This window comes from Mixia osmundae (assembly GCF_000708205.1).
Source record: "Mixia osmundae IAM 14324 unplaced genomic scaffold scaffold_6, whole genome shotgun sequence".
Taxonomy (NCBI): domain Eukaryota; kingdom Fungi; phylum Basidiomycota; class Mixiomycetes; order Mixiales; family Mixiaceae; genus Mixia; species Mixia osmundae.
In genome coordinates this window covers 845,585-871,395 of record NW_014575558.1, presented here as the reverse complement: position 1 = coordinate 871,395, position 25,811 = coordinate 845,585, and the positions used below count along the sequence as shown (strand labels likewise).

Here is a 25,811-nt window from a genome sequence, read left to right as displayed (position 1 = left end):
ACTCCACTGTCCATTCTCACATGTTCCGCATCTTGTCCGCACACAGGCAACAATGGCAACAGCAGTAACAACAACAACACTACTCCGGCCTAGGCTCCGAAAGGATCTCCGCAGCTCGTCGCTGGGATCGTGCCTGGGCGATCTATTTTGCCATGCTGCTGATCACGGAGCAAGAATAGCCATTGTAGCTCTCAGCCACCTTTTGTTGAATAGACCTATTCATTTCCTTTTCTCGATCGCCTCTCGGGAGAGTCTTCCTTCTCTTTTGTCTCTCGTAAAACGAACGCCTTTTTCACATCGAGTCGGCGTTGATCTTCTTCTCGCCCATGTGTTCGCTTGGCAGATAGGTCGAGATCTCATGCTTTCTCGACGATCCACTCCCCGGAAGCCCGAGACAAGCGAGCGCCTGCGCATGATACAAAAATAAGAAGGCCCCCTCGCTAGTCGTCTTCTTCCTCCAACTTGAGCGCAAGATGAGGACGGCCATCGCTGCGGCACTGATCGTCGCTTCCTCAATTGCTCATGCAGCACCACAAGGCATCGCAAAGCGGCAGGCCGCCACGACGACATCGCTCACGACAGCGTATGCGCCTGGCGTAGGCAAGTCTCACCGTGCCCGCCGTCAAAAGGCACTAACGGGATCCGTGCGCATGCAGGCACTGTCACGATTGCGGCTGCACCGACTGGATCTGACCTCACTGCTTCTGCGACAACGACGACCAGTGCTGCTGCTTCTGCTTCATCTGCATCCTTCTCTAGCGCAGCAAGTAGCGCCGCTTCCGTCGCTTCGTTGACTACATCGACCCTCACCACAATAACGAGCACGCTTGCGCCTGGATCATCTGTGACTGCGCAGCCGACGAGTGCTGAACCTACGAAAGCCAGCGCGGCGGCTGTGACCGTCGCCGCATGTGCGCCGAAGTATACCGGCAATTCGATAACGATCACAGGCACTGGCACGTTGCCTAAGCCGACTGCTTTCGTGACCCGTTCAGGCCAGACACTGCAACTGTCCGGCAAGACCTACCGCATGGCGGGACCCAATATCTACTGGCTAGGGCTGGACGAGAACGTGCAACCCAATCCGTCATACCCATCGACTGCTCGAGTCCGCGAAGCAATGGCAATCGCAGTCGCTATGGGAGCAAACACAATCCGAGCACTGTCTCTCGGTATCTCTTTCGGCAACTCGCTATCCGTCGAGCCTACCTATGGCACTATCAATGCCAATGCATTCAAAGCCATCGATTACGCCATCTATGCTGCTGGACAGTATGGCCTCCGTGTTATCTTGACACTCAATGACGACTATGACTATTACACGGGAGGAAAGTACACATTCTTGCGCTGGCTCGGTTTGTCGACGGGAAACTACGGCAATGCCTTCTTTACCAGCTCAGCGGCTATCACTGCTTATCGAGCTTATATCAAAGCCTTCATCACCCACAAGAACCAATACAACGGATTGACGTACGCTCAAGATCCTACCATCATCGCCTGGGAGACCGGCAACGAGTGGGGCGCGTACATCGGAAGAGAAGGTTATCCGCCGCTCGCATGGACAAACAACATTGCGAGCTATATCAAAAGCCTCGCGCCAAAGCAGCTCGTCATCGATGGCACAGATGGCATCTGGAACTGTCAGTCTATCCTCTGTCGTTCGTACTGAGCTAATGCGTTGCGATCAGACACGACCAAGGTCTCCGCGCCAGGTCTGAAATCGTCATACATCGACATTGCCTCTGATCACTTGTATCCGCTCAACACCGGTCTCTTCAACCAAGATCTCACGCTCGTAAAGAGCAATAACAAGAATCTGCTCATCGGAGAATTCGATTGGACCGGTCAAAACGGCGGAGCTACGCTCTCAAGCTATATTTCAGGCGTCGAAGCGACTTCTTATGTCGGCTCCATGGCTTGGTCTGTCTTTGGACATGACGACAACTGCTGTCAATTCGTAAGCCATTCTGACGGCTACAGCATCTATTACCCCAATGGCAATACTGCCGCTCTAGAAGGCAACGTATTAGCTCTTTCTCAGCACTGGCATCGCCTAACGGGTCAAACTCCGCCGAAGACGCTCAAAGCTGTCGCCTGCCCTCAAAAAGTCTTTTGATCAGCATTCGTACAGGTTGAAGGATCAGTTCTTGCATGGACATTGCTTTCTACGAGGGTTGTACGGTATGCATATGCATGGGTGCAAGTGATGCAATCATTGCGTTGAACACAAGACATCTGGGTCTACCCAGATCGTTTGCCGCTCATCTGCGCAAGCTAGCCTAAGGCTAGCTCGCCGGCAATCGTCGACATTGGAGGCCCAGGCAGAGGCCCACTTTGGTATCAACGGTTGCAGTCTTGCAGTCATGTCTCACGAGCCGAAGGCCACAGCTGTTCTCCACGAGGCGACATGCAACGAAGTGGTAAGATAGCGTCCGGCGTTGGTTGGTATCAGTGCGCCGCTGAGGAGGTCACAGATGGAGCATTACTGCTCGTCCAAGATACCGTGATCTTGTGTCTGTTGAGCCCGCTTCGGGATCTGCATGGTCTGCTGCCTGCTTCGGGGCTGTTGATGGCATGGCCGGCGTAGGTGGACAAGCCTCTGTGGCGCACCAGCTCGCGAGCCTGCCCGGTGTAGGCTTTGGCGAGGCTGCGCGTGATAATGAAAGGTGCGGAAGGGTCCGCAAGAGGATGAGTCTGCGAGCACTGCTGCCATCTCTTGAGCCACGCGCACTTGATGAGCGAGACATCGAGATGCCATGACGAGACGTCACGACGACGGCTCAGGAGGTTTGAACAAATCTGAACGACCAGAAGCTTTCGAAGACGTTGGACTGCCCTGAGACGGCTTCGAGGTGGCTCATAGCTTATCAGTGCGCTGACGCTACACTGCGTGGCACTGTGGAGACTGGGGCGCTGCGTGGGATGTGGCGATTTGGCCGTTCTGCTATCATCGCGTCCACTTTGAGAGTTTATCGATATCGCACTATCAGTCTGGCAATACACAGAGCTGCCTCGGCCAGACCCACGCACAAGGACGATCAACTCGCTGAGATGCAATTCAAGAAGCCGTCCGGGGGCTCGAGCCTGCTGGACAAGGCTAGCAATCTGTCTCTTGGCGACGGTACCCCAACAGAGCAAGATAACGGAGCCAGAGGCCGCACGACCCAGAAGCATCTCTCTGATATTGTCTCTGGGCACTTTGCGGGCACGCCAGACCCTATCGACAACTCTGAGCCTGCTGTAGAGGCACCGGCGACGTCGTCCTTTAGCAGTCTCGATAAGCTCCTTAAGAACAACAAGGCCTGGGCAGAGGCAAAGACGAAGGAGAACCCCGACTTCTTCGCCGAACTCTCCCGTCAGCAGAAGCCAAAGCTGCTCTGGATCGGATGCTCAGACTCGAGGTCCGGTGAAAGGCTCAGATACGCGGCATACCGAGCTGAGCGAGGAGCGCAGAGTGCCCGCCAACCAAATCGTAGCTCTTGATCCCGGCGAGGTCTTTGTTCACCGCAACATCGCCAACGTCGTCTGCCACACGGATCCAAACTGTCTATCTGTCCGTCGGGGCTCCACTCACCAGGCAGATCAATCTCACAGATGGGAGAACAGGTGTTGCAATATGCCGTTGACGTGCTCAAGGTAGAGCATGTCATCGTCACAGGTCACTACGGCTGCGGAGGAGTAGCAGCAGCAATGGGCAATGCCATCTTCAACGGCGTCGTCGACGGCTGGCTGCGCAATATCAAGGATGTCTACGAGGAGAACGCTGACCGGATTGAAGTACGCCGTGCCGAGTCTGGCTGGGCCGGCGCTGACATGATGCGCAGGCACTGGCGAACGAGAAAGACAGAGGCGATTTGCTGGTCGAGCTAAGTCAGTGGCAGCCACGGTTTCATGCGTGCACAGCCTGATCGAGGCCGCACAGATGTGGTGCAAAGTGTGATGAACCTGTGCAAGACGACCATCGTTCAGGGAGCGTGGGCGAGATCGCAGCCGCTCGAAATCCACGGTTGGTGCTACAGGCTCTCAGATGGTCGCATTAGAGATCTCGGCGTCAAGGTCGACTCGCCCAAGGCCATCGACAAGGGTAAGATTGGCTGAAACCTACCTTTGAGCTATACTGATGCCGTTTGCAGTCTATCACGTCGCTACAAAGACCGAACCGGAGCATTAGAAGCCAACGATGGAGCATGACGACTGTAAGACTGATCTAGAGCATACCAATGCAAGAGGAAGATTTTGTTTTTGACTTCGCGTCTCGCGCGTGCATGGTTTGACGTCGATCGAAAAAAATGGCTGGCGCTACGTCATCGCGACCGTTCTGGGCCAAGGTCGAGCCAAGATTGGACTGCAGCCGCAAAGTGATTGGCTGCTCACATTCGTCACACCCACAAAGCACAGTCTACTCACTCACTTGCCGACTCTTCCTGCTACGCCGACGAGGGACGAGAAGGAGAGACGCTCAATAACGCTCTTTCGACCTTGCACAGCTCTATAGGTACCTTTGCCTGACCTCTGCATCCGCTACTCGCTACTGACAGTACAAGATCAAAACAGACTAAAGGAAGAGCTTGCCAATCATGGCCGGAGGATTCTTTTTCATCGGGCCCTTCTTGCTCTTCGTACGCTTTCTCTCCGTCTCGTCAGGAGAAAGGCTGATGGAGGATCTACATCGGTCCAGGCGGCAATGGTACTCTTTGTCTTTATCAGCGTCTCAGTGCCGATATGGTACAAAGTGCGCTTCCTCAGTGCTGCCGTCAACGCCAACGGTACTCCATCTCAATTCTACCTCGGACTATGGTCACTCTCTCTCTCTCCCGTCCTCCTGATCAAGATGCTCATCGGACTGTTTGTGTAGGGGCGCTTGTGTAGACATCACTGGAGGAGCGAGACAATGCTCGTCAAAGTCGTTCGGCTACAACATCAACTCTTACCTAACCCAATTCGGCGTCAATGGCTCGCTACGAAACATCTACAGCCACGGACTGACCTATGGCTTCCTGCTCAATCGTGCGCATGCTCTCGATCACTCGTGCACACAAGAGCTGACGTTGTTTCACAGCCATTGCGGGCTTGATAGCGCTCATTGCGTTATTGTTCTCCATTCCCGCAGGAACATGCGCAGAACTCATGGCTAGTCCGTCGCATCTTTACTCTGACGTGATACACAGCGCTGACACGACAAAAACCAGTCTTGTTGACCATCTTTGCCTTCCTAGTGGCAGCAGCAGCCCTCGTCATCGATCTCCTCGTCTTCATCAAGACGCGCAACCTCATCAACCGTTCCGCACCGGGCACAGCCTCGCTCGGCAATGCCATCTGGCTCACTGTCGCAGCCACAGGCGCACTCTTCCTGGCCATCTTCTTCGTTTGCCTCGGATGCTTCAGAGGACGCAGCTCTCGCAAGTATGCCTACGACGAGAAGGACTACGCTGCCAACTACGAGCCATCGAGCCATATGCATGACGATCAATACGAGGACACCGGCAATCACGTCGGAGCGTACGAGAGCCAGCCTGCTACATCCGAATACGGAGGCGATCGCTCTGTTGTGGGAACGTCGGGCAGCCAATACGGAGGTGACGACCGTCTCTCGACCGGAGCGCACCATCATCACGGCAATGGCTCCCTCGCTGCGCCATTGCACAACCAGAATGCGCTCTAATGCTGACTCGCTCGATACCACCGACTCACTGTCTACTGTTGCCGTTCGCATCTTCGCAAAATCCTTGGACAAGACGACAGCAGTCGGTTAATTTATTTCCGCTCTCTTTTTTTTGCTGTCTACCGGAATTGTACTTCATATACATCAACAACACTCGATACACGTACGGCACAATGCATGCTTGTCCACTCCCACCCCTTGCGCTTGCTAATCGAGATCGAAAGGTGGTCGCCATGCAACTTCGGACCAATGTCCGAAGTCGTAATGAGCCACCCTCTTTGGCGGAAAGTTCTTCCAATCAAAGTCCTCGCGTGCAGAGACGATATGTCGTCCAGAGAGCTGCCAAGCTGTTGTGTTGAGATCTTGCCTGACTTCGTCGTATTCTCGGAGTGTGTAGGCGACTCTGGCCTTGGGTATGATAGCTATTCTCCCCAGTCCTGTTTTCCACAGATCGACATTGAAGAGGTAACATTCTGATGAAGCATCGGTGTGGTTTATGGCTCTGAATCGGAGCGAGTGGGGTGGATAGAAGGCTTTTGCTTGGATGACGGTGATGCCGTTCCAACAGGAGAAGACCTGGAAGGGCAGATTGGAATCGTATCTTGCGTGATCGTGTCTGTTCTGCTTCAGTGGTGGCGATGGCAGTACCCACGTCCCGTCCTTCTCAATCGCATAGAAGGGTCTGCTCTGCCATCAGCGCTGTGCCTAGCGAGAGGAGGAACGAGACAAGCTGACAGTCCTAGTATGTCTCTTGCGACCCAGACGTCGTAGAAGAGCATAGGATAGCCCTGCGACCTGAACTCTGGAACTTCCAGACGCTGATAGTCCATGGCGCAGGTCATGGAGGCATCGAGGAACATCCTCGAGTGAAGGAGTTCGATCACATCGGCAGCGCAGAAGAAGACGTCGTTGAGGAAGACGACCTGATCGAAGCCGCCATTCTGTCCGGCTACGAAGATGTCCGTCAGAGGGAGCAGGGCCGCATTGCGGATCTTTGCCAACGAATCGATGCGACGATTGGGCAGATCCATTGCGGGTACGAATTTGCCATCGCAACGAATGGTATAGCTCACGTCGATCTTGTCGAACAGCTTTGACAAGACGTAGAGCTGGGCGACTGTGGCATCATGGGATCCGTTTTCGTAGATGGAGATGTGGATCCTCTTTGAACCGAGATGGTCCAAGATGACGAGCAGTTCTTGTACGATCGAGGGCAGAACAGCTTCCACATTGCGCGCATTGAACGCAATGAGGATGGACTCTCGTGATCCTGCTACTTTGAGGTAGCGTTGGACGTGAAGTGGTGTCAGCGTGCAGATAGCTAGCTCGCTCTTATTGGTGGACAGGCCATGGAGGATATCGAAGAGCGCGCCGGCAGACGTGTCTCTGGACTCGACAGCGCTCGGCAGCTTGGACTTGTCCAGCAGAGCGTCAAAAGTCGATCTCGCTTTCCCTTTGAGGGGTCGTGTGCGCCATTGGGGTTCATTGGGCTTCTTGCCAATCACAGGTTTCGAGCCATAAGACTGACTGGCGATATTCAAAGGATCCCTCTTGCCGGACCTACCCCTCAAGATGGAAGTTCCTCGGGCGAGTGCAAGGATGAGCCCGATGAAGACGGTCGAACAGATGGCGAGGGTGATGAAGAGCTGTTTGCGCTTGTTCAGTCGAAAAGAGATGAAGTCGCCGGCGTGTCGTGCAGAGGCGTGTCTGTTCGTGAGACTCAGCTTGATCTGGCTCCGTGTAGGCCTCGCCAGCGGTGGCATGTTCGACGGCATCTCTGCATGTGTCACAGGCGGCAGAGACGCAACGTGGAGAGCTGAGAGGCCAGGCCTGACAGGAGCAGCGCGCGTTCATCTGACTGAATCAGGCGACGGCCTGCACTCGGACAGCCTTTGTCAGCGAGTTTGGGCAGCTCACACACACACACGCCTCCCCTCGGCGTGACAGTGCACCGGGAGCGATCATCGAGGCAGTGAAAGGTCACCACACGGCGCCTGGCTGGCCGTTCATGGCAGCACCGACCGCGCCCGACCAACCCACTCGTGGTCGAGCGCTCTCTTCAGCTTCGACAGCCACGACCTTTCTCTCCGCGACATCTCGCTCACGTCGTAGGGACGGTACACTAGCGCGTGGTTGGGCGCCCAGACCCTCATTGCCCACCTTGCCAAGCTCACAAGACGTCCTCGTGCCTGCCGAAGCCGCACCTGCATCTACACTCTCTTTGCGGCCCTTGCAATCCACACTGGAACGACATATAGGACCTGTCCTCCTGCCTCCGTCTGCTGAACGGAGCAGACGAGAGTCAAGCGCCTCGAAGAGAAGTGGCGATATTGATAGGCTGGGCGAGTCCATCGTGCAAGACATCTCTGCCCCCGAGCCCAGTGAACCTCTCAACATGGCTCCCACTCGACCATCAGACGACGCTATTGCAAGTTCGCCCGCAAAGCGACATAAGACTTTGGATATACCCGCTCTAGATGAGCAGCCAATCGCGAGTCCGAGCCAGACGGCTGGCTGGCTCTCGGGCTGGTACGGCAGCCAGGCACCTCAGACCATCGCAACACAACCTACTGCATCTACATCATCTCGGGACATACCGCCTAGTCTCGCGGCCGTCTTTGAGCCTCCCGCGGAGCCGCTGTCCTCGTCCGTGTCCGAACCTGCACCTGTGCCACCGGAAGTAGACACAAAGGGCAAAGGCAAGCAGAAAGAACAGCCTGCTCCTCTTTCGACGAGACCACCTGCATCAACTGGCTGGCTAGCATACCTGGGCTATTCGCCATTGCCCGAGCAACCTCCGTCAGAAGAAGTCAAAGAGCAGGTGCCTGTCGTCAAACGCAAAGCGTCTCGTGTCGTTATGCCCATCACTGGCTCGCCCAATAAGGCCAGCAACTCACTGCGAGGCCGTTCCAGGGAGCGAGAGACTCTCGGAAGTTCGTCATCGGGCGGTAAAAGGCTTGAAGTACTTCGGCAGACCTCGCCTTCTGGCTCGACAAGGTCGATGCCTGCTCTTTCTTCCTCTGTCATCGTGGGCGATCCGGTGCCGCCAGCTGCTCTCGTCGGCCCTTCGTCGGCTTCTCTGCGTTCAGTAGAAGTTCTTTCTGACCCTCGTAAGTCTGTATACAGTCGAGCTGTAGCGGCACTGACAAGGGCAATACAGCTACCGCGCCGATACAGGCCGTGACGCACCCGACAAAAGAGGCACAGCTCGTGTTGGAGAGCACGAGTATGCCTCGTTCTACCTCGTGGTTCTCCTGGTCTTCGCCTGCTCTGCCGCCTGCGCAATCAGCACTTCCACTTCCACCTCAGTCAGAGATCTTAGAAGAGGCGGCAGTAGTAGCAGATCCCACCGACTTGCCTTTACAAGTGAAGACGCCGAAGCCTGCACCGGGCTGGCTCGCAAGCTGGTACGGCACAGAAGCTTCTCCACCTGCGCCAGCGGATGCCATGCCACCAATGAAGCCGACGCAGGTAGCAGCCCATGTCGTTCCCGAACCGGCTCAACAAACCCAAGGTCTGGGTATCTCAACGAGCAGTGATGCTCCACCTGTGACCTCCTCAGCGGCGCATTCACGCCAAGCAACAGCGACAGATCGGCTGGCAACTCTGCCAGCGAGTCGTTCGGCATGGTCGCTCTTCTTTGCTGCAAAGGCGGTAGAGGAGCAACGTAGAATCACGACGGACGAGATGGAAGTCATGGAAGTGCCCGACCTAGACGATCGAGGCCAACCGATACGACCTTTGCAAGACGTGAAGAGCTCAAAGCCGGCGCAAGATCTGAAGAGCTCGAAACCTGCACCTGATGCCGAACCACCGAAGAAACATCCGGATGCGCCGCTGACATCGTCGATTCGGGTGCAGAAGAAGGCAGAGATCAAGCCAGACTCGCCCAAGCTCACTTCGCCTCCCCCGCCTAACTTGGTCCTGCCTTCGTTCAGCGATACATTCGGCCGAGCGCCTCGCTCATTCCCGATCAAACAATCGAAGCTAGACAAAGCACTCGGGCTGGTCAATTCCTATTTCTTTTCGTCGCCTGCTTCGCCTGCCCTGGCAGCAGATGCTGCGAGTCACGCAGCCCGGCAGAAGCTCAAGGTCAAACACCGCGACCTCATCCATACCTCAGAAAAGTATCCGAAGCTATACGAAGTCACGGGCGCGCAAGCTCGTCATGGTGCGAAGCATGTCAAGAAGGTCGTCGTCATTGGTATACATGGCTGGTTCCCGAGCCCGTGGCTCAACTCAGTCATCGGCAAACCGACGGGCACGAGCGAAAAGTTTGCGACGATGATGAAACAAAGCATCGAAGCTTACTTTGAGGAGCACGAGCCGACCGTGCCAGAGATCAATGTCATTGCGCTATCGAAAGAAGGCAAAGTCTCGGATCGTGTCGATCGGCACTATGAAGACTTGCTCAGCAATCAGCGCTACGTCGACCAGCTCCACAATGCCGACGCTATCTTTATCGCTTCTCACTCACAGGGCACCATTGTAGCAACGCAGCTGCTCGCAAGATTGATAGAGCAGAAACGTATTAAAGCGGATCGAGTTACTCTGCTCTGCATGTGCTCAATTGCACTAGGTCCATGTACGTCGAGCTCATGATCAGTCAGCTCTGGCACGCTACTGAGCTTCCGGACAGTCGTATCGCTCAACACGAGCTACATAGCGCCGTATCTTCAATATTTCGAATCAGCTGCAGCGACGGAGCTCTTCGACTATCAAGATCCTGAAAGTCCACCCTCAAGGCGGTATCACGCCGCGATCACAATCATCCTCGAGATGGGGGTCAAGGTCGTTTTTATTGCAAGTTTAAACGATCAGGTCGTTCCGCTCTACTCTGGCACGTTCGCATCGCTCGTCCATCCAGCGATATTGCGAGCCATGTACATTGATGGCCAGGCTTTTCAGTCAAGCGATTTCATGACGAATCTGACCGTCTTTCTGCTGCGATTGCGCAACGCCGGTTTACCCGACCACGGTCTCTCGCAGCATCTCAGCGAAGCCTTAGCTGGCAGCTTGACGGGTGTCGGTCACAGCTCCATCTATGAAGAGCGCGATGTCTACAGGTAATCGCTGTCTGCTCTGCCTCTATAGTAGCTGATAGCGAGGGAGCAGTTTGGCCACACGTTATCATTTTGAAACAACACCAGTACTCGTGCAAGGTCGAGCGGGCGGCCATGTGCCGGATCAACCTATCATCGAGCCATTCCACCCACGCAACTCTGCATCACTCCGGAACCCTTACTTTCTTCCGTTCGCACTGCGCGGCATCCTCGACGACGAACGAGTACAAACACTCTTTGGCGCAGAACTACACAGTCTTCGGCAAGGCTATGAGGACTGGCGACCGGTCTCGAAACCATTGAGAGCAGTCAGGCAACAACTGGAGCCCTTGCGGCTCATGCCCAAGATCGGCGGCAATGCCAATGTGGCCCCTAAGGACGGTCAGCGCCCATCGCAGACTATCAGCAAGACTGCCAAACTCTAGTGTTCAGATAAATTGGTACGATCAATCGCTGACACAAGACTAGATATGGCTTGGACGCAGCCTCCGCCTTGGGTTGGCGCCTTACTCGTTCGCACCTTGACGAGCTCCTACAGACTCTATGTCTGGACAGCCGAGGCATGCTATGCGCCGTATGTAAAATGTCCATAAGCATACAATTCGCGATCTCAGCCTGGAGCTATGTCAGCCTCTGCCGGCTTGTCACTCTTGTGCACGCTGCTTTCCCGCCAATGTCTTGGTCAGGCAGCATGCCAGACTGCTTTCTCCTCGTCAACGTACAGGAGCCTGTTCGCATTGTCAGTCGAAGACCCGTCAGCGCTCAAAAAGTCAACGTACACATTGACAAAGGAAGCAACGATCGCATCGCCGTCCACGGTGAACGTAGGAACGTTGTAGGCGACCTTGTCGGCATCGATAAAGAAGTCGATCGTCATGACAAAGTGGGCATAACGTATGCCTCGAATGACGCTCGAGATGGCCGGATTGGTCGAGACTGGCGTACGCGTTAGCTTTTGCCTCTGTCCCCGACGATCACTACTCACTCGAGATGGAAGAGAACGTTTGGGCGCCAATACCAGCGGCGGTGCTACTGTCAAGGGCTGTGAGGAAGAGTTAACGCTTAGGAGGAACGAGACCTCACGCCGACGCCAAAACATGTCCGGCATGATCAACGTGAACGATTTGCGTGACAGCCTGCTGCCCGCCTCAGTTACGATGACGCGCAGTTTGCTTACGAACATCTCCTGCAGTGACGGCAGTGAAGCGGAAAGGATACATTGCTGCTGGCGGTGCCAAACCGATTGGGAAAGTTACATTGAAGAGATGCGATCCGTCAGCGAGTGCGTTCACGCTTGCAATCCATGCTACCAACGACAGCGCCGGAAGCGTGGGCTTCATCTTGTTTGTGCTGGTCTGTGAAGGAGATGACCGAGAGTTACGCAAGACCAAATAAGGCGCGATGTGGCAATGCATTATTATCTCGCGACAGCACGGGAGCCATCTAAGGAGCGACTGGGTCAGTCCAAGTCATCGGGAATCCATCCACGGCCATGCTGTAGCCAATGTGTTCGGTCTGCGCGCTTGTCAGCTACTGAGCAGACTCCATATCATTCAAAAGCTTACCGTCGTCATTGGCTTGCCGTCAAGTGTGTACGAAGCAATGTTGTAACGGATGCCAGCAGTACCGATGTAGATTGAGATGGTCAGATCGATGACGGGATACGTTGTACCAGGTTGAGCGGCGGTATGGACTAAGGTGAGCGCATCAGACCAGAGCCAAAGCTTGCTCATACGAGGATACGTACTGTGGACGCTCGAGTATTCGTCCTTGCCACCGCCCACGACATTACCCCCAAGAGCTTCCGCATTGCAGTGACCGAGATTGCCTACGTGGATGACTTTGGTGACGGCCTGTTGTGCCATGAGCGCCAACGATGTCAATAGGTACCTCAACATACATCCTTTGCCACTGTCGCAGCAAAGGAGAGGCTGTAGACGCCCGTGGCAAGCGGAATGGTCATCGAGAAAGCGTGCTGACCATCGAGCATTCGTTTGGATAGCGTGTGGGCGTCGTCCAAACGGGCAGGTCCATCGGCAGATGCGCTTGAGACGACGGCGAGAGCAGCAACGGCAAAGGCGAGTGACTTGAACATCTTGACCCTGCTCTGCCCTTTTTGTTGGTAGCGTGTAGAACGATGAGAGGGACTGTTACGGATGAAGGAGGAAGGGATGGCTGCCCGGCGACGCAAGTGCGCGAAACGGTGCAACGAGACATGGGCGGTGAAGATGCATTACAGTAAGATGGCGCATGCTTCAGCTCAAGGGGAGATAGGGGCAGTCCACTGCACGGGGAAGCCGTCGAGCTGCATTGTGTAGCCTTGGGGTGGGGTCTGCTAGTGTGTGAGCTAGGTATACAAGAATACAGCCGAATGGCTCACCGTCGGCATAGGCTTGCCATCGAGCGAATACGAAGCAATGTTGAACAGAGCAGCCGTATCGTTCATGTAGATGGAGACCGTCAAATCAATTACGGGATACGTCGTGCCAGGCTGAGCAGCAGTATCGACTGCGAGACTCTGAGTCACGCCATGATGCAAAGAAGAGATGAGACGAACTGTGAACGCTCGAATAGGTGTGATCGACCACTTGAGCTCCATCGAGGAGGTTGGCACCGCAATGGCCAAGGTTGGTCACATGCAAGATGCTCGTCACGGCCTGATCTATCTTCAGCGCGGCCGAAGAGAGAGTGACGCGCCGACTGACATTATGCTCGATCGTCGTGGCAAAAGTGAAAGGATGCGAGCCCGTTGCAGTGGGCACAGTCATCGAGAAGATGTGATTACCGGCAGCGACACGCTTCTTGTGATCGTGAGCATTGCTCATGCGAGCAGGACCATGTGCGCTAGCAAGAGCGGCGAGGGCAGCGATAGTGATTACAAGGCTCTTGAACATTGTTGGTTGGGCTTCAATCGTCGGCGAGCGGTTTGGTAATAGTCCAAAGCAAGAAATTCGCAGGAACGCAAGAGGCCTGATACGTGACATGAGAATTGGGGGAGAGGAGGCAGTAAAGGCTTTGGCATGAAACGCCGTGACGCGTCTCGTCTGGCGGCTCACAATTGCAAATTCAGACTGAGCGAAGCTTCGTGCAGTCTCTGTGCCACGTCAGCAATTACGCGTCATCTCGTTGACTTGCCATTCGCCGCCCAATCAGCCAGACCGAATTAGTCGCATCTAAGACCAGCGAGGGCACAAGCAGGCTCGGAGTCAGCGCGCAGACTAGCACTGCATCAGGCCAAGCATCTCCGCACAGGACGCTCGTGGAATCCCGCTCGAGCCCAAAGCGTTGCTTATCAGGGTCACACGACGGCGAACTCCCAAAACACACCACATCGATAAGCCTACACTCGCTAGTCGGCTCGTGCCATCATCCTAGCTACTCAGTTCGATCAACCCAGCGACTGAGGACAAGATGGGAGTCAAGCGTTGCCCTCACATGTTGACCAATGCCACCGGTGCACCCACAACGGATCGTTGCTCCGATCGTATCATGGTAGCAGGTCAGTTGCGCTTGCCTTCATGAGCGTCTAGCATGCTCATCGCTGTTGTCTTGACAGGCGTCGGGGATTGTGGCGGCTGCAAGAAAGCGTTTTGTGCTCGCCACCGGTTGCCGGAGGATCAGTAAGCCATCACCTGGCTTGCCTTGACTATACAGAGCTCACCCACTCTCGTCAGCCAATGTCCAAACTTGGCCACGCTGCGGTCCGGACTCAAAGACCGCAATACGGCCCAGCTCATCCAGCAATCGACGCCAGAAGTCAAGATGGTCTCTTGATGTCGTCGGACAATCTCACACCATACCCATGTCGCCGCAAGGTCAGACGCAACCCCATTAATCCCGCAAAGACCCGCCCAGCTACACGCTGTCGAAGCCATTTCCAGAGGCAGAGATAGATCTAGATGCTCCCTGTGTCCATGTACATCCGCGTGTTCATTGTACGATCAGATCAGACGACTGCCATGCAATGTGCCCTCTGCTGTATGCAACATCTCTGTGTAGTCTAGTAGCCGAGTGCGCGTTCAATTTCGAGATTGATAAAGGCCTTGTGTTCTTCCAGATCAGCTTCGTATCTGGCTTCCAGCTCCTTCCTTATACCGCGTTTGGTAATGGTCTGGAGATCAGCAGTAGCGAGCACTGCAGCAGAAGTCAGACTGAGAAAAGGCTGAGTAGAAAGGAGAGACTCGCATTCACGAATGTCGTCTGCCATTTGGTACTGGCTTGGAACGCCGCCGGAGAAGGACATGGCGCCTAGAGCGCTCGCAACCGAGCCTGACATCACGCCAGGACGTCGGACTTGGCTATTGAGACTGACTTGATCAAACGAAATTTGGCGGATGTGTTCGTTGTGCAGTGAAGGTGCGCCATAGAACGATTGGTGATCGAAGCCAGTGAGATTGCTCGTCGAGCGCGGGATACCGTACTGACTCGCGCCGCCATAGAGCGATGCTTCGCGTGAAGTGTAGCCATCGCCTTTGTACATGTCACGAGACTCTGCCGAGCCCTGCATGATCCGTCAGCGAGCCTTCCCAATCAGAGCGGGATAGACTCACTCTGTCCCAAAGCTCGTGCTCGTACTCCTCCCACCGTTTGAGAGGAATAGAGGCAGCGTCGAAGACACCTTCGTCGTGCACGACCAGCCGTTTGCCCTTTTCGCCCATGACGATACGGGTGTTGCCCCACGAAAAATCGTCCATCGACCAGAACGACATGATGGGCAGGATGAACGAGAAGACGGGAATAGCGATGATGTAAACGATCATCATGCCGACCATCTCGAAGGCGCGCTTTGAGATAAGAAGAACGGCTTGAAGACCGTAGATGGCAGCAAGCATGATAAGAGCCGTTGTAGGCACTGTGTTGCCTTTGGACGCGACGAGATAGATCAGCTGTGCACGCATGTCAGCTCAAGCATCTTTCAGACCAAAGAGCGACTGACGTAGACGATGTAAGCGACGGAGACCGGCTGAATCAGCGTCGAGATGAGATCGATGAAGACAACGAATCGCATCGAGAAGCAACAAAAGCCGCAAAGGCCGCCTTGGACGGCCGTCAGTTCGGCAAGATTGTGAATAGTCGAATTGATCCAGCGACGGCGCTGCGAGAGAAAGACAGGCCAATCTTCAGGCGCGAGTGTCTTTGCAAAAGCGTCCTTGCAGAACGTTGTCTGCAACCATGTCAGCTGGACGACTGCCCGTTCAGGCGCAACAAACCTTCATGCTGGGAAAGCTCGTAAGTATGATCGTAGTCAAGTAGCGATCTTCGCCAAGGTGAAGAAGGTTCTTGGTGTGCAGAGTATCAACGCGATTGACACCAAACGCGCTCACGAGCTCGTTGCTGACGAACAAGGGCTTGTGCTCAAATGTTCGCAGGCGATACATCGAGAAGCAGCCGGGAAGACATGTGACCGAACCAAAGAGACTCTCGAATGCCTTTGCCATGTGATGCGAGATGAAGTATTCGTAGACTTGCATGGTCGTGACGAACGACTTTTTCGCATTCGCCAACGATGTCTCGCCGCACATGGCGATAACCTTCTTGTCGTGCAACATCGCCGAGACAAAGCGATTGACGCAGAGCTTATCGACAGTCGTGTCAGCGTCGATAGCCAGCAAGAACTCGTAGAAGCCAGGGTTGACTCCGATCACATTCTTGATCTGATGGAAGATCTCTAGCTCGCAAGGCGACATAGGCGCTTCGAAGTGGACGCGGTTTAGAAAGCGCATAAGTATCATCTGAGAATCACGCTTGCCACGGTTTCCGGGACGGGATCGTTCATTGGGTTTGCCGACCTTGACGAGAACAATATATGGCACGACGTGGCCAGCATGCTCGTACAGACCCGAGTAGACCTTTCCCATGTTATGCTGCTTGTTGCCTTCGCCGAGCGACTGGAAGCTGAGCGCTTCAGTGTCGACCTTACACGAGTTCCCAAGGATATCGAGCACGATGCGCGGAGTAGGTCGATCGTTACCACTGCCGACAATCATGCCATCACAGATGACGAATATGAGCTTCCGCTTGTCATCATATCGTGTGGCAGCGAGCGATTCGAAGCAAGCTCGCAAAGAGTCCTCGCCTTCTGTGTAGCAAGGTACTTGCATGATAACGAACTTGTCGTGATCTTCTGGAGCGCGAGAGCGACCGAATTGGAGAGCAGCCAAAAACTTGAAACCAATGATTGCCACCATGATGACCGAGAAGACAAGAAGGATATAGCGCGAGAATTGGCACTGCGGCGAGCTGCGATGGTCGACTTTGCCAATAAAGAAGAGATTGCGCATGCAGACCTTTTGCGCGTCCATTACGTCACTATCGACATTGATGGCATCCAGCGCGTTTGTGATATCCTGTCCTGAGTTGGTCTGGAACAGGCTCACGATGTCGGGCAGCATGAAGAGGCGATCAGTGTCAGACGGAGCCACAGTACCATTTGGGGTCTTGAGACCTCCGCCGCCATTGAGCACATAGTTCGTGAAGTCATAGACGTAGTCACGATAGATCGCGACGTTTGCCGTTGAAGCGGTAGAAGCCATTTTTGCGACCGATCCCGGCGTGAAGCCCATGAAGCCCCGTCTGTAATTACTGCGCAGGTAGATCATCTGCTCATAGTACCAGTCAGGTTGATAAAGATCTGTGCCTGCTCTGAAGTCATGGTAATGTGAATTGACGTCAGATACGTTGGTCGTGTCGAGTGTGACGAATGGACTGATGGGCCCGTTGTAGCCTGTACAGAGCGCGTTGACCTGAACTGGGAAAATGTTCGATGCGTCCAGGCCTCCGTACTTTTGCACGGACAAGAGAGGTACGATGCTCGGGTAGTGACGAGGCGCAAAGCTGCTCAGATCGAAGACTTCGCCTCTTATCGCTACCAGCATGTTGTTGACCGCGGAAATGAACGAGTGAGAATTGAGCTCGGATCCAGAGTAGACATGTTCAGTGGGGCAAATGATATTGCCCATGATTGCGACGACAAAGACGACAATGCCCATGAGAAGCCAGATGAGCATGTTGATGGCAATCTTCTCTCGAAAGGCTGTGCGGACATCGCGACGGCGAAGACGCTTGGAGAAGAGCTTGATAAGAGGACTCGGCAACCACCATGTAAGCGTCCAGACGATCATCATCCATCTTCTACGGGAAGACGTGTCGCGAAGCTCTTCGGCAGCCAAATCGGCCTCTGCCGAATCGAGCAGCGCCTTTTCGTCAGACTTATCTGGTCCATTGGCAAGCTGAGACAGGCTATATGTACTCCCTGGTGCTGATCCGAGACCGGCCTCTTCGTCTCGCACGCCGAATGCAAATTTGTAGCCATCGTCGAGCCCATCGTAACTTGATGCGTTCTTGCCACCTTTTTCATGTGTAATGCGACGAGGCAACAAAGGGAGCGCCATGGACGAGCTCAGATCGTACTGCTCGAGCTTCGATGTTGACAGACTGAGACTCGCCATGCTTGCACTTGGACCATAAGGATCATTCGACAGAATCGGCATGGCATCAGATGAGCCAAGTGCGTTCCATGCTGCATACTTGTCCTTGTAAAATCTGTGTTCTTCTTCGTCCTGACTGCGAAGCATGTCTTCAAATTGGCGAAATGTATCGAAGTCCAGGAAAACCTTTGTGCGACCGACTTTCATCTGCTGATCATTCCAGTCGTGGCGAGTAGCCACAGCTCTGAGCTTGTCCGCCCAGACGAGATTCGCCGTTTCGTCAGCGAGCGGTACAATCAGATCTGTCGCAGCGTATCTTTCCCAGCATTCTCTGAGTTCGATGCTGACCGACCAGTCATATTCGAGTCGTTTGATGATCTCGACAACTCCCATATTTCTAATTTGACTACGAATGAGCTTGGCGTCGGCCGAGTCGCTCTGCTGACTCTCATTGGGCCTCAAGCATTGTATGAACCATACTTGCGTGTCTTGGAGTGTTTCGAGGAGGAGATTCAGAGAGGCATTGAATTCGCCGAGCATGCAGCGTCCCGCCAGGTCAGCAGATGGCTTGAAGACGTCCTTTTCAGCGAGACTTTCGCGCTGACCAGGTCGATCACTAGTGGTCGTCCCCGCGAGTTGTGGCAGCGAGCGTCGAACAGAAGGTTTGCGCAGCGGCTTGACTGGCTGCTGTGGGACGATAGCATCGATCGTTTTCGATTCAGTTGCTGCAACAGCGGTCGCGAACAGATGTCGAATGAGCGAATTCGTCGAGCCTCCCGATTTACTATCTTGCGATGTGCCAGCGAACAGCAGTACAAAGTCGATGGGCAACTCGGCAGAATTAGCATCTAGAAAGCCTTCGATGTTGTACGTTACCTATCCGTTTCATCAGCAAGCTCACTGAAGGGCGATGGATGGACTCACTTGGCCGTGCCAATGTGTGCACATGAAGCTTCCTCCCGACTGAGTCGTGTTGTAGCCAAAATTGGCGTGCTGACCCCAACGCTTACCGAGTGCTTCGAGGAGGGTCTTGTCCGTCTTGGCTTTGTGACGACGCTGCGTCTGATCATCAATGATGTGTACCAGACCGCCGGGATGATACGTGAGAACTCTGATAGACTCGTCATTTGGCTGAGCGACAGGTGTATGCAGGCTTGGAAGGCCATCGATGCCTTCGGTGGAGAACATGTCTTTCTGTTTGTCGAAAATATTAGCCTGCGAGAACTGGTGGATGCGCTCGTTGGCGAGGTTGAAAGCCAGCGTGTCCAGTCCGTTGCCTTCGCGATGATGGACAGCGTTCTGCGGACCAGGAAAGTCGAGAACGGCCAGGAAAGTGTCGAATTCTTCGGTTGCGAGCTTCTGGTTGATGAGCTCGTTGATCTGGCTGAAGAGCAAGCCATGTAGACTCGAAGCAAGCTGATCGGTATGATGACGAGCGGCTTCGGGATCGAGAAAAAACGTACATCTTTCCTTTCCGATCATCACCGTCTTGGCCGTCAGAGCGGCTTCAAGTGAGTCTGCCTTGACACCCAGCAGTTGTGCGGCCGCTTCGAGACAAGCCATATTCGTGATGACAGCCGAATCCGCCTGACGTGCCTTGTCTGTGCCGAATTCGAGATTGCCAAGGTGGAGAATGCCCGAAAGGACGGCCAGAGTGGTCAGGAGCACCTTATTGGATAGCCCAACTATCTTGAAGGCCTCTTTGAGCTGAGCAAAGCGATGACTGTCCATCTGCTCTTGTTGCGCCAGGCTAATGTTGGACGATATCGTGATGGCTGATCCAAGGTATCTGAAGCTCGACTTGCCGCCATTCGCAGCGAGGTCCAGCTGCAGCGAAACACGTTCAGCAGGCGATGCACCGGCCAAGAGATAATGAAAAATGTGGAAATTGCGTTCGCCTTGAGTCGGCGAGCTGACACGCGCTTTCTCGAGATAGTACTCCAGACCCTTGAAGCCGACTAAGCGTCCTTTTTGATTGAATTGGCATTCGACATAGCGACCGAAACGCGATGCATTGGGTGAGTTGAGCATGGCAGCGTGTCCCAGCGACTCCATGATGAATTCTGCTGCCGGGATCTGCGAGGATAGGCGCGAGCCTTTCTTCCCCGGCAGAGCTGAAGACATTTCAAGGAGCATGCGCAGGACCAAACGACGATTCTCGGTCTTGCCCGAGCCGACGATGCCACTGCGACATGCTCTTCAGATACTGGTCAGTATTGGCAAGCTTGGGATCGACTCACCTGATGACGATGGACTGATCCATTTGAGTGCGGCGCATGTGATAGTATGCCTTTGAAGCAATTTGCCAAGCATGTGGCGACAGGCTGAGCGAGCGAGACATGACGGGCGATGTCGGCGAGGCCTGCATGGGATCATCTCGTGCAAGAGCAAAGTAGTCTTGCACATAATCATGCAATTCATCCGAGTTTGATGAAATCTTGAAGGGATTGAGCGAGAGCAAGACGCGATCATGGACAGCGAGATAGGTCTGATCGTTCAGGAAGCGCTCTTTGAGACTGGCCACAACCTTGTCGACTGTGATGCCCTCTTCCTTGTTGCTCGACAACGTGGACGAGGAAGTCGATGCAGGTAGCAGTAGCTCGCACGCGTCTTTGAGCCTGAGCGAATCCGCCATGTTGCTCCTCCGCTGCTTCCACGAGCAGGGACTGCGCACTTTTGCAAGATGATTGGACTGAGACACTGGCCGAGGACGCTTCGTCCGCGTCTTGCCGTCGGACCTGTACAGACGGATGAAATGAGTCAAGAGGTGAGGATCTGTGCATTAGCGTGGCGTGAGGTCCGTGCACGAGTCCGGAGACCATAGCGAGCGGTGGCCAAAGATGCATTGCGTCTGTTCGACCCTCTGAAGATGTTGATGCATATCAGCGCTTAGGTACACGTTGCATCGTCCCCGGGCCCGAGGCGCCTCGTCGTCGCGAACCGATCGTATCGACGAGCGCGACTACCGCTTTCAGCCAGGCTAGTCTTTGCAAGCAAGCCCGCAGATTAGATAAACGGTGCGAATGCGTCTAATCAGACACGCTCGCTCGACGCTCATACGGCGGGACAGGACCTCACCGAGCTCGCTCCAACCAAATATCGACGTCAATTCGTACGGCTCGTAGCTGCATAGATCCTCAGCAACAGCAAGATGGCAAAGAGCAGCAAGCAGATGGTCCTGGGTGCGCTGGCTTCCCCATACAGGCTAAAGGCCGCGCTGACGAGAGTATGCTCGCCTCCTTCGACTCTGCGCCTTGACAACGCTACGCGCCTCTTTGGCTGAACTACACCTCTTGTCTGTCACCGTCCGCATGCTACAGTGGTGAGTATTGCAAGCTCTCATGCCGCCTGCACAGTGGCGCTGGCGCCCTAACAGAGCTGACGCGCTTTTGCTTCACAGACCGGTGGTGCTGGTGCGCAAGGACAAACACTGACTACTGCATAGCTGACCGAGAGCTCATTGCACTCACGCAGGCTATATAGGTGAGTCTGGCGCATTGGTACCCAAGCTCATGCTCAAAGATGCTCAGGATCACACATCGTCCTGTCATGCCTGCTAACGGGCAAGTATCGCGTCTGCACGATCGACAACTTCCACAACTCCTACCCGGAAGCGATGAAGCGAGTCACACAGATCGCCCAGGACGCCTTACCCTCGGGCGCCAGCGCACAAGACAAGTCAGAGTGCGAGATCAAGGTCTTCAAGGGCGATATTACCAACAAGTCAGATATCGAGAAGATCTTCAAAGAATACAAGGACGCCCAAGATCCGATTTGGGGCGTCATCCACGTCGCCGCTCACAAGGCAGTGGGAGAGTCGGGCGAGAAGCCCATTCAATACTACGAAAACAATATCACCGCGACGATCAATTTGCTTGATGTGGGCGAGCTGGCTTAAGCTTCACTGCTCAGAGCTCAGCTGTGCGAGGCCGGCAGGTCATGTCGCGTTACGAGGCCTATCATCTCGTCTACTCGTCGTCAGCAACAGTCTATGGTGCACCAACGACGATTCCCATCCCCGAATCGACGCCTTTGGCCCCAGAGTCTTGCTACGGTCGCACAAAGATGATGTCAGAGCTCATTATCAAGGATCTTTGCGACTCGCAGCCCGACAAATGGCGTGCGATCGGTTTGCGCTACTTCAACCCGGCTGGCTGTCACCCTTCCGGTCTGATTGGAGAAGATCCGGTCGGCAAGCCAGGCAATCTCTTGCCTCTTCTTGCGGCCATTGCAGTCGGTCGATTCCCCAACGACCTCAAGGTATTCGGTCAGGATTACCCAACGCGTACGTGTTCACCTCTGTCTTGCCGGCCGTCAGCCAGGGAGCTGAACTCTCGTTGCGCGTAGCCGATGGTACTTGCGTCCGTGATTATCTATCTGTGACCACGCTAGGCGATGGACACGTGCTTGCATTGGCAGCATTGGACAAGGAGGAAACGTTTGCGAAGAAAGCAGGCGCATCCGGCTTTGGCGGCTCAGGAGGAAAGTACAAAGCCTACAACCTCGGCGGCGGCAAAGGCTCAAGGTGCGCTCAAAGTTTCCGATGCTCCACATCGAGCTGAAGTGATGTACGATTGACATAGCGTTCTTGAGATCGTCGAAGCGATGCGAAAGGCTTCGGGCTTCGATTTCAAGACGACTGTTGAGGGTCGCCGGTGCGTTCTGTCACATGCTTGACCCAGACTAGACTGACATCGAGAGCCAGTCTCGGAGATGTACCTGATCTCACAGCTGACCCTACCCTGGCTGAAAAGGAACTTGGCTTCAAGGCCAACATCCCACTTGACGAATGCTGCAGAAACCTCTGGAATTGGAGCTCAAAGAACCCCAATGGCTACCGTGCCGCAGCTTGATCATATCATCACTCAATGTGACAGAAATACATAGACACACTTTTTCGGGGGAAATCTCCGTACAGCCTCGTGCAGAATTAATCGTTACAACGCCTTACATCCTTCTAATGACCGTTCGTCTCTTCTGCGCTCGACTTGTCGGTGCTTGTCGTGAGTAGCCCGATTGCTGGGCGTACTTGGCTTGCTTTGCCGCCTCACGAGCGAGCGCATGCTTTTCACAGAACGGCAGACCGTCCAGCGTATAGTGCCATTCTGTGAGCTGGACGCGGCAACTCGGCTGACTGCAGCAAAAGTGATCCGGATGATATCGTCCGCCTCTGCTGTTTTCGCCTTCACCGAGACTGACGCATGCACCCTCGATTCCTTCGCCGCATGTCACGCAAAGCGAATCTGAAAGACTGTGATAGTGAAGCTTGCAGACTGGCTTCTCATCGTACACATCTACACAGCTCATTAGCACATGTTAGCGTAGATCCACGCAAGACGCACAAAAGTCGCGGTCTGGGAATGGCTCATTGCAGACCGAGCAGCCGAAGCAATGCTTGTGATATTTGCCCTTGATCTTTCCATCGACACTGCCGACCGCTTGCCCGTTGATCGGCAGATCACAGTGTCGGCAACGAGGCAAGTACCGGTCCGCATAGCAGTCGCTGCAGAATGACGCGCCAGATCTGTGTATCGCGACATTGCGGCCCGAGGGATTCGCTCGCGACGGCTCGACGAGATCGCAGTCGCAAGCTGCGCAGAAAAGAGGGAGTGATGACTTGACGGGCGATAACCTCGTGAATTCGACTGGTGAAGGAGCAAGTGAGGTATTGCTTCGTGGAATGCTCAGCGGCGGCAAGGGCGAGACGGACCGAGCCATGGTCGGCATAGGCGATCTCGAGCGTGAAGAAGACTTGATCGACATCTCTCTGGTCGGCACGGCCTCCATGCGTTCGCGCTGTCTGTTCTCAGTGGCACGCGAGCCAGTGAAAACATCGAACTCCTCTTCGTCAGGCGAGTTGGCATTGAATTGCTCGAGAAGGTCATCGAGACCTTTTGAGGTAGCCGGCGAGCGTCTCATCCTACCGTCGCGAGAAATGGCGCTGTACGGCTCAGAACCGTATGCCGACTCTGTAGGACTGTAGACAGGTTGCCTTTGCTGTCGCGCAGGCTGACGCGTCTCCTGCTGGCGCGACTCTGCTGGGCGATTTGGCTGTAATCTCGCTGCAGTTCCGGCAGCGCGATCTAGACCGGTCGGCGCTGATCGCCAGCTCGGCAATGGCGGTAGCTTCTGACTAAGCGCTGCGGACGAAGTATTGACGACCATGTTCATGCGATCGAAGGCCTTGTTCAGGCCGCTCCAATCGCCACGAGCAGAAGGGTTGCGAGAGTCCTCTTCCACCACAGGCGACATGGGTGCATCATTGCGCTTCGCATATCCATCATAGATTGACGACTGGCTTGGACTGTCCTGCAAAGCCGTCGGCGACAAGTAGTTGAGGATGGCCGAATCGGTCGAGTCTTTTCGAGCGCGCTGCTGAGGTTTAGGCAGCGAAGGCTGGAAGCGCTTTTGCCCTTCGTAGTCCTGCGGACTGGTCTCAACACTTGTAGGGGCTGTAGATCGACTGGACTGCGAATATGAGCGCGACAGGTTCGAGTCGATTGACCCATTTGAGGGCAAGGAAGGGAAAGCACGCTCGTTGTGGCGAGATCTGGCTGGCCTATCGGCTAGCTGACGCTGATTGCTATCGGTCCGCGCACGGTAGACTGGCTCGTCGGGTTGTCTGTAAATCGGACGTGCCGGCGATAACGATCCGCCTGAAACGGGCGTTCTTGCCGAAGGACTGATCATCGAGCCTGTCACCGCGTCAGCAATGTGCGCGGGCCCAAGGTATGACATGCCCACCGTTGCGAGGACGCGAGTGGGTATCTATAGTGAGCTGTGTGGGCGGAGCTCGGAGGCCTCGCAAGCTCATCTGCTTCTCGAGCCCATTGACCCGTTCGACCGCATCGGAAGGCATAGGCGGCGCCCTGTCGCGCATGTTGCGCCCAAAATTGAATGCAGCCACTGACTCTCGTACTCCTCTGCCCCTTGCGCCTGAAGAGCAGAAATGGTCCACCATCTCTGAGAGCGGTACAGATCGCGAGCAATCCGAGCATTTGATTGTGGGCTCCTCATCATCTTGCGGCCGGCTCGACGTGCGAGACAACGTTGGACTGATGGGCGATCTCTCGCCGGTGAAAGTCTGGGGCATGTAAGAGCCGAGGAATGCCATGGCTCTGCTCATCTTTGTCAGCTACCGTCCTGACGCGTTCTGGGACCAGATCAAAGACAGAGATGGAGATGCGTGATGGCGACTCGGTGGGAAAGCACGGTCGTCTTATCGACGCGCGAGCAGACTAAACTGGTGATAGTGCGCTCACGGTCGCCTGACGACTCGTTGCGAGGTCTGAGCGTAGCGTGCAAGCGACGTGTAGGCAATGTCGATCGTGATGGTTGCGACGGCGGACGGGGTTTATCCTGGTCGAGCAAGCATTACTCACATATATTAACGAGTGTTTGAGTATGCAGGCAAGTAGATGGAGCTCGCGTGAGGCCGAGCGAGAAGCGCTGAAGCCGCTGACGTGTGGATAAGCGCCCGGGAAGTCCTCGAATGAATGTGGCGAAGAATATGCCTGGCCGAACGCGGCTGCTGGGCTATGCGTGGATGTTGGCTTCGAGCGAGCTGCGGATATGACCACAAGAAACGTCCAGAACAAGGCTGGCGTAGGCTGATGACCGGAGACTGGCCGTGCAGCGCTGATCAGGAGCCACTGCGTC

General features: G+C 54.8%; 12 protein-coding genes across 12 annotated transcripts; 6 read left to right on the top strand and 6 right to left on the bottom strand.

The window, feature by feature from the left end:
• Positions 1–52: 52 nt before the first annotated feature.
• L969DRAFT_95204 (glycoside hydrolase family 5 protein) lies at positions 53–4,171 on the top strand (the record flags this gene model as incomplete). Its single annotated transcript, XM_014712134.1, has 11 exons — positions 53–184; positions 432–600; positions 657–1,640; positions 1,689–2,107; positions 2,250–2,420; positions 2,524–2,666; positions 3,006–3,401; positions 3,454–3,553; positions 3,595–3,777; positions 3,970–4,084; positions 4,134–4,171. 11 exons carry the CDS (start codon positions 53–55, stop codon positions 4,169–4,171), a joined length of 2,850 nt encoding a protein of 949 aa, XP_014567620.1.
• A 406-nt stretch (positions 4,172–4,577) lies between these two features.
• Positions 4,578–5,662, top strand: L969DRAFT_95203 (uncharacterized protein; the record flags this gene model as incomplete). Its single annotated transcript, XM_014712133.1, has 5 exons — positions 4,578–4,619; positions 4,679–4,797; positions 4,856–5,007; positions 5,060–5,134; positions 5,190–5,662. 5 exons carry the CDS (start codon positions 4,578–4,580, stop codon positions 5,660–5,662), a joined length of 861 nt encoding a protein of 286 aa, XP_014567619.1.
• A 207-nt stretch (positions 5,663–5,869) lies between these two features.
• L969DRAFT_18125 (glycosyltransferase family 69 protein) lies at positions 5,870–7,437 on the bottom strand (the record flags this gene model as incomplete). The annotated part of the gene is made up of 2 exons (XM_014711704.1): positions 5,870–6,344; positions 6,398–7,437. The coding sequence occupies 2 exons, from the start codon at positions 7,435–7,437 to the stop codon at positions 5,870–5,872; spliced, it is 1,515 nt and encodes a 504-aa protein (XP_014567190.1).
• A 233-nt stretch (positions 7,438–7,670) lies between these two features.
• On the top strand, positions 7,671–11,150 carry L969DRAFT_95201 (uncharacterized protein; the record flags this gene model as incomplete). Its single annotated transcript, XM_014712132.1, has 4 exons — positions 7,671–8,772; positions 8,823–10,247; positions 10,302–10,728; positions 10,778–11,150. 4 exons carry the CDS (start codon positions 7,671–7,673, stop codon positions 11,148–11,150), a joined length of 3,327 nt encoding a protein of 1,108 aa, XP_014567618.1.
• A 257-nt stretch (positions 11,151–11,407) lies between these two features.
• On the bottom strand, positions 11,408–12,140 carry L969DRAFT_50089 (uncharacterized protein; the record flags this gene model as incomplete). Its single annotated transcript, XM_014712131.1, has 2 exons — positions 11,408–11,911; positions 11,982–12,140. The coding sequence occupies 2 exons, from the start codon at positions 12,138–12,140 to the stop codon at positions 11,408–11,410; spliced, it is 663 nt and encodes a 220-aa protein (XP_014567617.1).
• Positions 12,141–12,168: 28 nt separating this feature from the next.
• On the bottom strand, positions 12,169–12,820 carry L969DRAFT_95199 (uncharacterized protein; the record flags this gene model as incomplete). Its single annotated transcript, XM_014712130.1, has 4 exons — positions 12,169–12,240; positions 12,291–12,418; positions 12,473–12,578; positions 12,626–12,820. 4 exons carry the CDS (start codon positions 12,818–12,820, stop codon positions 12,169–12,171), a joined length of 501 nt encoding a protein of 166 aa, XP_014567616.1.
• Positions 12,821–12,985: 165 nt separating this feature from the next.
• L969DRAFT_50471 (uncharacterized protein) lies at positions 12,986–13,619 on the bottom strand (the record flags this gene model as incomplete). The annotated part of the gene is made up of 4 exons (XM_014712129.1): positions 12,986–13,057; positions 13,106–13,233; positions 13,283–13,382; positions 13,431–13,619. The coding sequence occupies 4 exons, from the start codon at positions 13,617–13,619 to the stop codon at positions 12,986–12,988; spliced, it is 489 nt and encodes a 162-aa protein (XP_014567615.1).
• Positions 13,620–13,745: 126 nt separating this feature from the next.
• L969DRAFT_75943 (uncharacterized protein) lies at positions 13,746–14,684 on the top strand (the record flags this gene model as incomplete). The annotated part of the gene is made up of 4 exons (XM_014712128.1): positions 13,746–13,828; positions 13,879–14,142; positions 14,282–14,345; positions 14,400–14,684. The coding sequence occupies 4 exons, from the start codon at positions 13,746–13,748 to the stop codon at positions 14,616–14,618; spliced, it is 630 nt and encodes a 209-aa protein (XP_014567614.1). The 3' UTR covers positions 14,619–14,684.
• L969DRAFT_88459 (glycosyltransferase family 2 protein) lies at positions 14,386–21,074 on the bottom strand. Its single transcript, XM_014712127.1, has 7 exons — positions 20,393–21,074; positions 19,077–20,337; positions 15,936–19,028; positions 15,662–15,889; positions 15,276–15,611; positions 14,911–15,226; positions 14,386–14,859 (listed from the first exon to the last, which is right to left on the bottom strand). The coding sequence occupies exons 1-7, from the start codon at positions 20,785–20,787 to the stop codon at positions 14,726–14,728; spliced, it is 5,763 nt and encodes a 1,920-aa protein (XP_014567613.1). The 5' UTR covers positions 20,788–21,074; the 3' UTR covers positions 14,386–14,725.
• On the top strand, positions 21,036–21,277 carry L969DRAFT_50504 (uncharacterized protein; the record flags this gene model as incomplete). The annotated part of the gene is made up of 2 exons (XM_014712126.1): positions 21,036–21,169; positions 21,223–21,277. Coding segments are annotated over 2 exons (189 nt in total), but the record flags the coding sequence as incomplete, so codon positions are not given.
• A 26-nt stretch (positions 21,278–21,303) lies between these two features.
• On the top strand, positions 21,304–23,005 carry L969DRAFT_18118 (uncharacterized protein; the record flags this gene model as incomplete). Its single annotated transcript, XM_014711703.1, has 8 exons — positions 21,304–21,378; positions 21,553–21,565; positions 21,627–21,635; positions 21,683–22,032; positions 22,089–22,437; positions 22,500–22,677; positions 22,736–22,807; positions 22,858–23,005. The coding sequence occupies 8 exons, from the start codon at positions 21,304–21,306 to the stop codon at positions 23,003–23,005; spliced, it is 1,194 nt and encodes a 397-aa protein (XP_014567189.1).
• Positions 23,006–23,099: 94 nt separating this feature from the next.
• Positions 23,100–25,278, bottom strand: L969DRAFT_82530 (uncharacterized protein; the record flags this gene model as incomplete). The annotated part of the gene is made up of 3 exons (XM_014712125.1): positions 23,100–23,446; positions 23,495–24,847; positions 24,897–25,278. The coding sequence occupies 3 exons, from the start codon at positions 25,276–25,278 to the stop codon at positions 23,100–23,102; spliced, it is 2,082 nt and encodes a 693-aa protein (XP_014567611.1).
• Positions 25,279–25,811: the final 533 nt, after the last annotated feature.

Bases quoted from the DNA above. Each gene is read 5' to 3' on its own strand.
- L969DRAFT_88459 (XM_014712127.1), bottom strand. From the start codon at position 20,787: ATGGCGGATTCGCTCAGGCTCAAAGACGCGTGCGAGCTACTGCTACCT. The intron at 19,029-19,076 runs GTGAGTCCATCC...TGAAACGGATAG, and splicing joins GCACACATTGGCACGGCCAA to GTAACGTACAACATCGAAGG. The intron at 15,890-15,935 runs GTTTGTTGCGCC...ACATGGTTGCAG, and splicing joins CGAGCTTTCCCAGCATGAAG to ACAACGTTCTGCAAGGACGC.